Source organism: Malus domestica, chromosome 02 (genome assembly GCF_042453785.1).
Source record: "Malus domestica chromosome 02, GDT2T_hap1".
Classification (NCBI taxonomy): domain Eukaryota; kingdom Viridiplantae; phylum Streptophyta; class Magnoliopsida; order Rosales; family Rosaceae; genus Malus; species Malus domestica.
Window position 1 is genome coordinate 35160407 of NC_091662.1, and position 14657 is coordinate 35175063.

Consider the following 14657-nt stretch of genomic DNA (forward strand, 5'->3'; position numbering starts at 1 on the left):
TTCAGGAGTTCTAATTTAATGTCATTGACTCTTGCAAGATATTTTAGTATGTTGCAACAATATCATAATGATAGTACTCACTAAGGCAATTTATACCATCCATTGGTATTGAGTACATAATTTATGCTTTACCCTTCGGGGACTTACTTCAAGCAATTTGAATCATTCAGGGATTTTCTACACTTTATGACACATTTTCCTTTGGAATTTATACAAAGCAATTTGCTCCCATGTATACTTGAGGGATTTACTTATGGAGCTATGATGTGGATGACTCACAACCCTTCATATATAATTCTCCATTCATATGAACTCGTTTACAAGAGTATAATTAGTAACCTTGTGTCATATCATGTATGTATATTTCATTGTATTACAAATGCCTATATGTAACCTCATTGGTTCAACATATTTTGGCTATTCAAACATATATAGGTCCATTTTTCTACGTTCTTACAAAATTGTAATGGAATTGCCTTTCTCCATTTTTTGCCAATAATTTTGTTGACGAAAAAGAACGAGACTCAATATCAACACAGCTCATTGATGAATTTAGTAGCTACTTATAAAAACCAAAATTACCATTGATTATCATCAATCTGTGATCCCATATTCTCATGTGCATGTGCATGCATAAAAGCTTTTCATTTATTTGGATATCCATTGCCTCTTCAAGGGCATTACACTATCTCTTCCAGGATAGTCGTAATTTAGAGAATGCGGATCATAACATCTTCTAGAGCGTTATAGAACTTGGATTTTAATCTTCACTTCCGAGAGTTGAGTCATTGGAACCTATATGTCTATCATGCTCCATGCATGAGACATCAACATTCCCATGTCCGCAGATTGTCCTTTCTGGGACGTATATCCATGCGACGACTGTCATGCTTCTGGCATGCAACAGTTATGCTTCGGGAATGCAATAGTTTAGTAGTGCCATATTCTTCTTCTTTCGAATGAATGAACTTTTTTAGTCTAAGGGTCTGCCACGCTTCAGGCGTGCAACAAATAAATCATTTACTACCATATTATGTTGTCCAACAGGGACATCAATTCTTGTAGGCACATTTGCAGCAAGTATATATGATTTCATCACTTTCGTTGCATCATTCAATTATTCTTACTTCATTTTCATATTGATTGCTTCGTGAATCAAAATAAGACAAATTCTCTTCATTCTTCTGAAACAGTCTTTTCTTATCATTCTTCTGGAATGATATTTTCTCATCGTTCTTTTGGAACAATGTTATTTTCTCCCTCTAATGGCGGGAAAACTATCTTATCAAAATTATAGTCCGCAAATCATGCGGTAAATATATCCCCAGTCAAGGGTTCCAAATGTTGAATGATAGATGGTGGATCGAATTCAACATAAATTCCCAATTTGTATTGATGCCTTATTTTAGTACGTTGTGGCAATCTTACAAGCACATAGATAACACAACCAAAAACTCGTAAATGTTAATGTTTGGCTGGTGCCCAAACACGAGTTGTACTGAGAAATATTGATGGTTGGCAACTGGCCTCAACCAAACTTAATAATGAATTATGTAAAATGACATGTCCCCATGTCAAAACTGGCAATTTCGTTTTCATGAGCAGAGCGCGGGTAATCAATTTCATCCGCTTAATAAATGCTTCTGCTAAACCATTTTGAGTATGGACATAAGGAACTTCTGGACTGAGACTCTTACAGCTTTTATTACAATTAAGTTGAGGCACTGCAGCACTTCACACTTACGATACTTATCAAGGAATTTCATGTCCTGATCTTCACGATCAAGGGACTTCATGCCTGATCTTTTTGTATGATGGAACTTCGGGTCCAATCATTTTATATGATGAGAATCAAGAAACTACATGTTCTGATTTGATCAAGAAACTTCAGGTCCAGTATGTACTTATCGTAACAAAAATAAGTATAATAAATAAATTAAAGCAATAGACGATAATTCCAACCATAGTAAATAAATTGCATTTAAGTAAATAAAGCTTGTGACAAGGGCTTTAATTCAGCACCATTCACATAAATCAAAACTTAAAACAGTAGGCGGTAAAACCGTCCATGGTAAATAAATTGCTTTAAAGTAAATAGAACTTGTGAAAGGATTTTAAACCAACACCATTCACATAAATCAAAACTTAAAGCAGTAGGCAGTAAAACCGTCCATGGTAAATAAATTGCTTTAAAGTAAATAGAACTTGTGAAAGGATTTTAAACCAACACCATTCACATAAATAAATTGCAGTAAAGAGCTTGTAATGTTGTGGTTGGTGGAGTTTGACAATTCCACTTACCAATGTGTTCGAAATTTGTTGCCATCACAACAACCTTTATGTCCCATTTTTGTTTTATTATTTCTTCTTATTCATTCACATACTATCATTCCAAAAACTTTTGCTTTTATTTTATTTTATTTAATTTGTTTTCTTCGTTGGTTTCCACATGGTGCTTGATGCACCATCATTTTTCCTTTTATTTTATTATTTTATCTTATGCTTTTTCAAAATGTGATGATGCATCATTCCATTGTTTTGCCCCTTTTTCTTTCCACAAAAACCCACAGATTGTTACTTTTTCCATGGGAGATGCCAGATAAGGAATACCATTTCTCATCCCCATGTTTTCTTCAATTTTCTTGCATGGCCCAGAGAACATGGCATCGCGAAGCAAGAACCTCCATGCAGGAACATAGATGACAACAGGGTTGATGGAGGTACAAGAGAGGAAGGCCTATGTGGAGTCAGCCCTGCCATCACCATCTCAGACAACCGAGTATTCATGGGAGTTCTCGAGATCCATAAAAAACGACGCGATCTGGGTTTCCAAATCTGATGAGATTCTTCTGGATCTCTGAAAACCAGTTGTCAAGTACGAGTTTTCTCATCTCATGACGACTTCAAGTCGTTGTAAATTTCAATTCTCATTGGAATTTGGTGGGGCGTTTCAGGCGCAGTAGGAGAGACAGAAAATGGATATACCTTTTATTCTGTGATATTTTGGCTAGCAGAGGTGAAAGGTAGGTAATGCTTCATCGGATTTATGGCGTTGTGTTTTCTACTGACATGATAGCTTCTCGTGCTGATAACGTGTTGTAAAATCGACGGTGGGTGCAGTGGAATAAATGAAACAAAACACAAAATTTACGAGGTTCCTCTACAGTCAGTGTGACTTGAGTACGTCCTTGAGGCATCAGCGGTGCTTTCATTATAATTTGGAATAATAGGAGCACAAATATAACTCTCTCTATTATCTCCTCTCTTCTTCCTCTCTTTTCTCTCTTCCTATCTTTTTTCTCTCATCCTTTCTTCCTTCCTATCTCTCCGTGAGTCTCTCAACCTTCTTCACCTCTTATTCATTTTATAAACAAAAGAGAACACTATTCACTTTACAAATTTTCCACAATGAATAGTGAAAATACTGTGCATAAATAGTAACAAACTATTCATGTGGACCATCCACATATTATTCACAACAAACAAAACGTTTTAGGATTTATTCCATTGAAAAAAGAAAAAAAATGAGAGTTCCAGTATCTCTATCTATCTTTCTCTCTCAACCTTATCTCCCTCACTCATTCAACCAAAGATAATGCTAGGTAGACCAATCTATAAATCAAATTTACAAGCTAAATAATGAATCACCAATAGAAAATAAGGAACTTTAATGAAAAACTCTCAGTATTGTTCACTTTAATTAAAAACCACATTTTTACCTCTTATTTTGTCGTTATCGTTAAAACTCGAAGTTTTCAAGTCTTTTTCATTAGTTTTTCTTAGAAAATAAGATGTTAAGTAATAATACAATCATCAATAACCACATGATTTACTTTACAAAATTTGACTTAAAAATTTGGTCTAACTAGCATTACCTTTAGAAAAACAATCAAAAAATAAATAAAAATTTCTCCTTCTCCTTCCCTTGCAAATTTGAGGGTGTAAATGAGAGAGGTAAGAAGCTTATCACCCATATTTGTTTGTTATTAGTTTGTCAACTCACCATCAACAACATTTCATTGTTGAGACTTAAGGATTGTTGCAGAAGATGAATTGCAGAGTTGAGATCGATATTGCAGTGCAGAAGGTATGTTGGTGTTTTTAGGTTGTACCAGTACACTGCACGTGAGTAAGCTCAAGCATGTTGAGCGTGTGAGGTTGTGACGGTTACTTGTTTTTATTCTCACCACTCATGCTTTGTGTGCATTTGTGTGAGCTGATGCAATCGAATCCAAGGTGAAACAAGACAGTAACGTACTCTCTATTGCTGTACTTATCTTCTTCTTCCTTCCATTTCCAAAAACACCAACAGAACTACTGAAATCAACAAAATCACACCCCTGATCCTATCATTCCAACCATACGATCACTGCTCCTCCTCTCCTACCAATAATCCCAGCTCTTTCATGTCCTCCGACGATGAGACTTTTGTTGCTGCAAACTTAATTTCGCGGCAACATTTTTTCCTCGACCATGTCCAAATATTGGGGCTCTTTCTGGCTCTTTGTGTTTTTGTAGTCATAAAAACCTTGAGGCAAAAGAAGCAACATGGCATACCAGTTTGGCCAGTGCTTGGCATGTTCCCCTCTCTGTCTCTGGCGGTACTCGGTCTCCAAAACAACACATATGAGTGGCTCTCCGAAGCTCTTTGCCGCAAAAACGGAACGTTTCGATTCAAAGGCCCTTGGTTTAGCTGCCTCTTTGGAGTCATCACTTGTGACCCTCGTAACTTGGAGCACCTTCTCAAGACCAAGTTCTCCAATTACCCCAAAGGCCCTTATTTCCTAGACACCGTTGGAGATTTTCTTGGGGATGGAATATTCAGCGCGGATGGTATGAATTGGCAGTGCCAAAGGAAAACGGCGAGCATTGAGTTCCACTCAGCCAAGTTCCGGAAACTGACGGTGGATTCCTTGTTTGAGCTGGTTTACGCTCGGTTGTTACCTGTCTTGGAGGACTCCATAAAAAATTCGACCCAAATCGACCTCCAAGACATTCTTATGAGGTTGACTTTTGACAACATTTGCATGATCTCATTTGGGGTCGATCCCGGTTGCTTGCAGCGGGGTTTACCCAACATACCATTTGCTCAGGCTTTTGAGAACGCAACGACAGGAACGCTGATGCGCTTTGTAATCCCTACGTGCGTATGGAAGGCCATGAGGTGCCTCAACTTGGGTGGAGAGAGGAAGCTTAAGATGTCCATAAGAGAAGTGGATGAATTCGCAGATGATGTCATCCGGACAAGAAAGAAAGAACTAGCTTCACTGCTTAATCGTAATGATGAGATTTATTCAGAGAAGAAGCAAATCAAACCAGATCTGTTAACGGTGTTTATGGGGTTGAAAGACGAGAAGGGAGAGGCGTCTTCAGAAAAGTTCTTGAGGGATATATGCGTTAACTTTATACTGGCGGGGAGAGACACGTCATCGGTGGCATTGAGCTGGTTCTTCTGGCTGCTTCATCACAATCCGGAGGTGGAACACAAGATTCTTCAAGAAGTACGCAACATTGTGGGTACGAGATCATCATCGGATCACGATAATGATGAAATAACAGTATTCAAGCCGGAAGATATAAAGAAGATGGAGTATCTTCATGCAGCTATATCAGAGGCTCTAAGGTTGTACCCTTCGGTTCCACTCGATCACAAGCAGGTAAGTTCAATGCAATTACATCGCAATCTGCACTTTAGTTCTTTTTCTTTTTTATTAGATTAGTTTACGAGTACTTAAATGGATATTTTTTATCACATATTCATCAACTAATTATATACTCATGAATTATATATGTATGTAGGCAGTTGAAGACGACATATTTCCAGATGGAACGATACTGAAGAAGGGGACAAGAGTGATATACTCAATTTACAGCATGGGGAGAATGGAGGCGATTTGGGGAAAGGACTGTAGGGAGTACAGGCCTGAGAGATGGCTACAACCTTCAGATGGCCGTTTCATGAGTGAATCTGCCTACAAATTTACGGCTTTCAATGGCGGTCCTCGCCTGTGCTTGGGCAAAGATTTCGCTTATTATCAAATGAAGTTTGTTGCTGCCTTTATCATCTATCGATACCATGTGAAGGTGGTCGAAAATCATCGGGTGGAGCCAAAGCTCGCACTGACCATGTACATGAAGCATGGCTTGCAGGTCACTCTCCACAGACGTGACCATGCTAGCTGAGCGTCAAATTTTACTAGAAATTATATTATATTAATATTGGAGATGTGTTTTCCCTTTCGTTTTCGTCGTTTGCGACGTTGTTGCTGTTTATGGATAAATAGTGTCTTGGAGTTTTGTAGCCTGGAGGAGTGGTAAGGGAACTGAATTTCTATATATAGCAGAATTATTGTGAGACCGTTCATCTTTTGTTTTGTCCAGAATGGATCAAAATATTGGACAAAGGTGTGTATTGTTTGGTAAGAAATTTCAACAGCGATTAATTAAGAGCTATGGCATCGGTCTAAATTATCAGTCTGTTTCACGTAGACTCTAAAATATCTTGGTGTCCTTTGTTAATTTTGACACTTGAGCAAACACTTTCTAGCCACTAAGAAATTTTGATTTTACTAACAATATTAGTTTTGATAGAAGTCAAAATTTGTGAACAAAGAATCTTTCCTGACAAAAAAAAATTCGTCGATCATTTCGTCGCACAAAGCATGTTGGATAAGAGTTTTTTGGACGAATATTATTATTTCGTTGGCTCAATTTTTAGTCAACAAATCTCGGGCGTCAAACTGTGCCTGTCACCAAGATAACTTTGCGGCCAAATAACTTGTCGGCAACGGCATTATTGCTGTCAAAATATTTGTCGGATAGGTTGTTCTTCGCTACAAAATTATTGGGTTAATTTCAGTTTAATACCATGAAATTTATTGGTTTTCAACATTTCATGCATCAAGTTAATATGGTAATTAAAGTCAAAATTTTAGAACACTTTTATATATCCGTTAAGCTGTCTACTAAAACGGTCGTTAACCCGTGACATGGCTTCCACATGAACAATCATCGGATGCCACGTGTCAATATGAGGTTATGTGGATATTAAAAAGAGTCCGCTAAGCATTAAACTAAGCATATTGGAAAATGAGTAGTAGTCTGGTATCTAATCATTCGTAGATAACTATTAAGTTCCAAACGAAGAAAGAGTTAGCATTAATGTCATCCTCTTCCTCAACCATATGCTGGCCGGAATTTGTTTCAATCATTGATACGAACCCAGGCACATGCTTTGCTCTGTATAGTTTGCCCCACGACTGCATAAAAAGTGCGAGACTTTGTACGACTTCCACGCGAGCTGCATCAGCTGCATCCACTCTTTTACCATTCAATTTGAACGTAGTACTAGCTCCGTAGCTCGGATGCTACAAAAGAGATCTTTGGTGGAGCAGTTCGTGATCTCCAAAATCTTGTCCCTTCATTATTGCATGCATGCAGCTCGATTTTCTGGATTTTTTAGTGTCGGTTCGATTACTATTTTATTTTTTTAATATTTTATAGTTTTTATTATTAAATTAGAGAGAAAGTAGATGGATGACTGAAGAATGCGGAGGGAGTGTGGGAAGAGGCAGAAACAAACATACAATGACTTACAAAATGAAAAGAAAACCTACTCAAAACTGTTTTAACTTTTTGGTTTTTATTTTCATGGAGAAATTTTCAGTTGTGACGGATACACCGGTGGTACATCATGTGTTTTTATATAAGTGATAGGAAATTTTATTTTTTAAGTTATTAACTTTTTAACACACGTATCCTATCATTTATAGAGCAACACGTGGTATACCATTCCGTATGATGATCACACTAAAAAATTTCTCCATATTGTGTATTCCATGTGCATTTCTTCAGATCCTTCCCACCACTCATCCTCTATCCTTATTATCAAATTGCGCGCCCTCATCTATTGTTGTTCTTGGTTAATAAATAACCTATATTTTTGCTTCCTCGATCCATCAAGATATCTCGGTACTACAAACTCAAAGTTACTTGAGAGAGAGGCGGGGTGTGTGTGATGAGTGGCGCAATACCAATTATTAAAGAAAATAAAATCGAAGAAGTTCTTTTTATGTTCATTAGACCTGATATTCGTGTCATATTTTTTGTGTTCGTGTCATTTTCATGACATACATGATATTTGTTGATGCACAAAATCAGCGAAGACTTTGGTACAACAGAAAGTGTCAGGTTTTGTGACCTTCGCCTGGTTGCTTCGGTCACTAGTGAGGATAAGTACGTAAATGAATAGAGACAGAGAAGCAAACACAGGATGTACGTGGTTCACCCAGATTGGCTACGTCCACGGAGTAGAGGAGTTCTTATTAGTAGTGAAGGGCTTACACAAGTACAAAGGATCAAGCTCTCAATTTAGTGAGTTCTTGTGAATGATTTAACACAAAATGGCATTAGGCAATATTGTGGGGGAATGACCCCTATTTATAGAAAAACTTGTAGCTTTGTCACATTGACATGTGTCATGTTATGATTGGTTCTTGATGTCGACACGTGCTGCGCTCTGATTGGCTTCTAATCTTGACACGTGTCGAGTAGTGATTGGCCTCCTGGTCGGAGGGGAACTCTTCTGGGTCCTTGACAGTATAGCGTTGGCCGGTGCTCGGTAGTTTCGGGATTGGTCAAGTATGGTACAAACAGTGCTCCCCTAAGTTCCCGAGTGAGGGAAACTCCTCGGTTGGGGACTTGCAAGATCCAATCCCTTGAGTAATCACGAAACTTCTAAGTACCGAAGTGTGGTCTGATCTTCATCTGCCCTTCTCTGGAAGTACCTTTCATCCATCCGGGAATGGTGTATTTAGCTGATGTTGACGCACAAGGTAATGTATCAATTTCACTTGAAGCTTAGTTGTAGTTTCGGGCTTAGTCAAGTGTGATACAAACCCTATAGTAGGAGTCCCCCAAATCGCCGAGCTAGGAGATCTGCCGAAAGAGGTGACAGACAAGGTAAGCAGTCAAACTTCCAAGTAAGCAACCCAGGATCAGAGGTTTGACTTCGGCTTCCGGTTGATTGTTCTCCTTCTCCTTGTCTCTCATTCAACTGCCAGGATAAGGAGAAGCAAATGGATAAGAGATGATATGAGATACTTTTGCTTTTGAAGAAGTAACTTTCCACAGGCTTATTCTTGAACTGTGCTGGAGGGTTTTCTGGTGCCCTTCAGAGTATAAGGCCGACTCAAAAATTTGAGGGTCAAAACAAGTCCATCAAATCTAGAGTACGTTCGACCTTGATGATATGGGATACTTTTGCTGTTGACGGAATAATGAATGTGGTATGGAAAGGTGTCGTGCTGTAGTGATCTGTTTCAGCTCACCGTTGAACCTTCTGCTTCAATCTTTTGCATGGCAGAAGTGGTGTGCAACCTTTGCATTTAAATGGTCCTTCAGAACATTCCTTCATAGTGACTCATCCATGCTTGGCAGCTTCAGTGTAAAGAGCCAATATCTGATCAACTGTCATGAGGTATTTGCCGGTGGAATTCGTGACCTTGACAGCAGTTGAGGATGAGTACTCGAGAGCAATGCTAAGTAAGCAACCAGGCAAAGGCTCCAGGCAGTCAGTTCCAAATTGGAGGTTTGATTTCAGGTTCCGACTGACTGCTCTCTTTCTCCTTGTCCTGCAAGTGTGGACAAGGACAAAGACAAAGATAGGGAGAAAGCATGATATGGGATACTCTTGCTTTCGACCCTGATGATATGAGATACTCTTGTTCTTGGTGTGGCTTATTTGCTGAGGTATTATCGGGGGGAAATAAAGCTGAGTATTTCGAGAGGTTATGTTGAGGGTGCCTTTTCGAATGCGAGAAAGGGTTGAGCATTTTTGCAGGTTTGCCTGTCCGTTGAGGAGGGAGGTCAATGTATATAGGGATTTCCCAATAACAAGTAGTAATGATATTCCTTTACCCTTCTTGGTCACAGCAATGTAGTGGGAGCTGCCAGCTTCACGTGTTTTAATTTTGTCAGAGCACTTTGAAAAAGTGGTATGTGGTATCTGGAAAGCTGATGTTGCGTGTGAAGATTACAGACAAGCTTTATCTAAGGAAATCTGGCTCTCGAAGTTCTGAGAGTTGTGCCTCTTCGGTTTTCGAACAAGCAATCCCGTCGAGGATCTGACTCTCGAGATTCGGAAAGCGGTGCTACTCCGGTTTTTGAGAAAGTAATTATGTTAGGAGTCTTTTCTCGAATGTGAGTAAAGGTTGGACGTTCTTGCCAACTTGTCTTGCCGCAAAACACGGAGGTCGACACACATAGGGACTTTCCAGTTGTCAAGCAGTGGTGCTGTTCCTTTACCCTTATGGGTAATAGTAGGGTAGCTGGAACTTCGAAATTCTCGTGCCTAAACTTTGTCAGAGATCTTTGACAAAGTTATATGTGGTACCCGAGGAGTTGATGGTGCATATGGAGAGCGGTGATTGAACAATAAGATTCACGTGCTTTTTACTTCACCAGAAATCTTCGACAGATTGCCCGTAATTTTCGCAAAGCTGATTGTGCATGTGACAGGTGCTGACGAGGCTGAAAAAGCAGGTGCTTCTTCGATTTCTGAGATCGGCCCTCGTGGTCTCTAAGCAGCCCAGCTTTTGAGAAAGCAAACGCCTCTTCGATTTCTGAGATCGGCCCTCGTGGTCTCTGAGCAGCCCAGCTTTTGAGAAAGCAAACGCCTCTTCGATTTCTGAAGCTCCGTCGAATGCAGATTTTTATAGAGGCTGGCATTAAGTTCCACAGCACACCTGAATCTCTACCAGTAGAAGCTCATTTCTTGCACTTCTAAGATCTTGATTTGTCTGACCTCTTCCTTCTTCAACACATTTGAAAATGTCTGGACCCTCCGACCGTCGTTTTGACCTGAACCTTGGAGAAGAGACAGCCACGCCTTCTCCAGACAACATATGGCGCCCATCCTTCATATCCCCTACTGGTCCTTTTACCGTTGGGGATTCTGTGATGAAGAATGATATGACCGCTGCAGTGGTGGCCAGGAACCTTCTCACTCCCAAAGATAACAGACTACTTTCCAAACGGTCTGATGAGTTGGCTGTTAAGGACTCTCTGGCTCTTAGTGTTCAGTGTGCAGGTTCTGTGTCTAATATGGCCCAACGCCTATTTGCTAGAACCCGCCAAGTTGAATCATTGGCTGCTGAAGTGATGAGTCTCAAACAGGAGATTAGAGGGCTCAAGCATGAGAATAAGCAGTTGCACCGGCTCGCCCATGACTATGCTACAAACATGAAGAGGAAGCTTGACCAGATGAAGGAATCTGATGGTAAGGTTTTACTTGATCATCAGCGGTTTGTGGGTTTGTTCCAAAGACATTTATTGCCTTCGTCCTCTGGGGCTGTACCTGGTAATGAAGCTTCAAATGATGAACCTCCAATGCCTCCTCCTTCTGGGGTTTTTTCAAGTACTGAGGCTCCGGATAACCACCCTCCGGTGCTTTCTCTTTCTGGGGCTCTACCGACTGCTGAGACTTCCCCTAAGCAACCTTTGTGAAGGCTCCCTTTTGTTTGTTTATTTTGACTCATGTATATGTACATATTTGTGGCTTATCGAAAATATTAATAAATAAGCTTTGCTTCATTTCAATATATTGTGTTAAATACACCAAAGCCTTCTTCATAAAGTTCTTTGAATTTTTGCTTTTGTTGAAACCTGTATTGTTGAAGCTTTGTGAGTGAAGCATGTAGTTTGAGGTAGTGTTCCCTTAATTTCCCGAGTGAGGAAAACTTCTCGGTTGGAGACTTGAAAAATCCAAGTCGCTGAGTGGTTGTGAGACTGCCGAGTATTAAGGTGCAGTAGCATATGGTGGGAGTCCCCCAAGTCTTCAGGCGAAGAGAGTTGCCGAATGAGGTGTCTCGCTTGTTACTAATTTGTCAAAGTAACGAATCCTTGTTTCGATGTCACACATTCGCATATGCCTTATCTAAAAATATTTCCAACTTTTGTGTGTTTGATGCTGCATGCTATTGACTAGACAAGATCAAGTGCAATTAGTAGCTTTTCTCTCTTTTTCATCTTTTCTTTGGTGGAATTGCTTTTCGTTTCCACTAATCAGCCTGAGTGGATGCAAGATAACACCATTCTCTATAACTCAGATCGCAAAGTCGTCTTCATGAAAGTTGTTCCTTATCTTGTGAACTACAACATCTCCAAATTTGAGATCCATCGGAGTAGTACAACTCCAGAAATTCAGGTATGATGAGTAACTGTTCATCAATTTTCTGTTAACCCGTCAGACTTGTTGTGAGCTTCTAAACTCCATTTTTTCTTGTTCATCTCAACATACTTTCTTCATCGAAGTTGTTCCTCACCTTGTCAGCTACAACATATCCAAATTTGAGATCCATCGGAGCAGTACAAATCCAGAAATTCAGGTATGATTAGTGACTGTTCATCATTTTTCTGTCAACCTGTCAGACTTGTTGTGAGCTTCGAAACTCCATTTTCTCTTGTTCAGATCAACATACTTTCTTCATCGAAGTTGTTCCTTAACTTGTGAACTACAACATATCCAAATTTGAGGTCCCTCGGAGCAGTATAACTCCAGACATTCAGGTATGATGAGTGACTGTTTATCATTTGTCTGTCAACCCGTCAGATTTGTTGTGAGCTTTGAAACTCTATTTTCTCTTGCTCAGATCAGCATGCTTTCTTCATTGAAGTTGTTCCTCAGCTTGTGAACTACAACATATCCAAATGTGAGATCCCTCGGAGCTATATAACTCAAGAAATTCAGGTATGATGAATGACTGGTTATTATTTTTCTGTCAACCCGTCAGATTTGTTGTGAGCTTCGAAACTCCATTTTCTATTGTTCAGATCAGCATGCTTTCTTCATTGAAGTTGTGCCTCATCGTCTCTTTCATAACATATCAAAAATTTAGAATGAACTAATGGTTAAATATTTCCAGATCTTCGAAACATCATAGCAGCTTCGAAATCTGCAAGAATCCGACTGTCATGTTTGGAGCTTCAACACTTTAATTTCCGTCGCTCAAACAGAAATGGTTCCTTCTTGAAAGTTGTTCATATGCTCAAAAACTATAGGGTGTCCAAAATTCAGCTCCATTGGAGAAGAGCAGAGGTTGCAGAAATTTGATAGATGAAAGGAGGCGGAAGAGGGAGAGAGAGAAAAAGTCTCTTGGGTTGGATTTCTATTTTGGGGCAGATTCCAAGTTTTGTAGCACCTTCATTATTGATGAATTGCTTGTACTTTTGTCCATTATGAAACTTGGGACTTTGGCTTGTTGTTGGATCTATTATAATATGTTTGGAAACATATACATAATTGCTTGTTTGGTTATGACAGGGATGTTGTGGGTGTAGAACAAAACAAATGTTTGTGTTGACCTGTGTTTTTGTACAAGTTCAAGGGCATCTTGGGTTTTGTGAACAAAATTTGTTTATTTGGAGCAAGGTTTTGTGTTGAAACTTTGTAGGTGAAGCTTTGGTGTTGAAGCTTTCTAGGTGAAGCTTTGATGGTGAAACTTTCTGGGTGAAGCTATGTAGGTGAAGCTTTCTAGGTGAAGCTTTTTTAGGTGAAGCTTTGTAGGTGAAGCTTTTTTAAGTGAAGCTTTTCGGGTGAAGTTTTTTGGGTGAAGCTTTGTGGGTGAAGCTTTTTAGGTGAAGCTTTGTGGGTGAAGCTTTTTTAGGTGAAGCTGTTTGGGTGAAGCTTTTTGGAGGTGAAGTTTTTTTTGGGTGAAGCTTTTTTAGGTGAAGCTTTTTGGGTGAAGCTTTGATGGTGAAGCTTTGTAGATGAAGCTTTGTAGATGAAGCTTTCGAGGTGAAGCTTTGATGGTGAAGCTTTGTAGGTGAAAGTATGTAGAGGGAGCTTTCTAGGTGAAGCTTTTTTAGGTGAAGTTGTGTAGGTGAAGCTTTTTTAAGTGAAGCTTTTCGGGTGAAGTTTTTTGGGTGAAGCTTTGTGGGTGAAGCTTTTTAGGTGAAGCTTTGTGGGTGAAGCTTTTTTAGGTGAAGCTGTTTGGGTGAAGCTTTTTGGAGGTGAAGTTTTTTTTTTTTTTTTTTTTTTTTTTTTTTTTTTTTTGGTGAAGCTTTTTGGGTGAAACTTTTTGGATGAAGCTTTTTGGGTGAAGTTTTGGAGGTGAAGCTTTTTGGGTGAAGCTTTGTGGGTGAAGCTTTTTAGGTGAAGCTTTGTGGGTGAAGCTTTTTTAGGTGAAGCTGTTTGGGTGAAGCTTTTTGGAGGTGAAGTTTTTTTTTGGGTGAAGCTTTTTTAGGTGAAGCTTTTTGGGTGAAACTTTTTGGATGAAGCTTTTTGGGTGAAGTTTTGGAGGTGAAGCTTTTCGGGTGAAGCTTTTTGGATGAAGCTGTTTTTTTTTTTTTTTTTTTTTTTTTTTTTTGGCGCTTGACACGGTCTTCATTTGCTTGTTTTGTAGTGACTGTGGAAGACGGATTGCTTTCTGATTGAGAAGGGTTCCGGCATCGCTTTGCACCATCTTCATGTGGGTAATATAGGAACTTCCTTATGTTTTGATCATGCATGTAGTGATAGAATTTGTTTCTTCTTATTGTAGATGTCAGAGCCTGGAAGTTCTAGTGATGAGGGCTCTTCTAGCTTTAGCTCTAAGTCTGAGTCTGCAATGTCGGAGTCTTCAGGGTCTTTGTTAGAGTCCTGTACTAGAGAAACATTG

The 14657-nt window shown here is 39.4% G+C and overlaps 1 protein-coding gene and 2 long non-coding RNA genes across 3 annotated transcripts; all 3 read left to right on the plus strand.

Moving 5' to 3' along the window:
* Positions 1–3752: 3752 nt before the first annotated feature.
* On the plus strand, positions 3753–6453 carry LOC103451675 (cytochrome P450 86B1-like). The gene is made up of 2 exons (XM_008391089.4): positions 3753–5657; positions 5800–6453. Exons 1-2 carry the CDS (start codon positions 4407–4409, stop codon positions 6181–6183), a joined length of 1635 nt encoding a protein of 544 aa, XP_008389311.2. The 5' UTR covers positions 3753–4406; the 3' UTR covers positions 6184–6453.
* A 5519-nt stretch (positions 6454–11972) lies between these two features.
* Positions 11973–12560, plus strand: LOC139193961 (uncharacterized). Its single transcript, XR_011578549.1, has 3 exons — positions 11973–12205; positions 12313–12386; positions 12470–12560. It is a non-coding gene; the product is annotated as an uncharacterized lncRNA (long non-coding RNA).
* A 98-nt stretch (positions 12561–12658) lies between these two features.
* On the plus strand, positions 12659–13260 carry LOC139193962 (uncharacterized). The gene is made up of 2 exons (XR_011578550.1): positions 12659–12748; positions 12924–13260. It is a non-coding gene; the product is annotated as an uncharacterized lncRNA (long non-coding RNA).
* The last annotated feature ends 1397 nt before the right edge of the window (positions 13261–14657 follow it).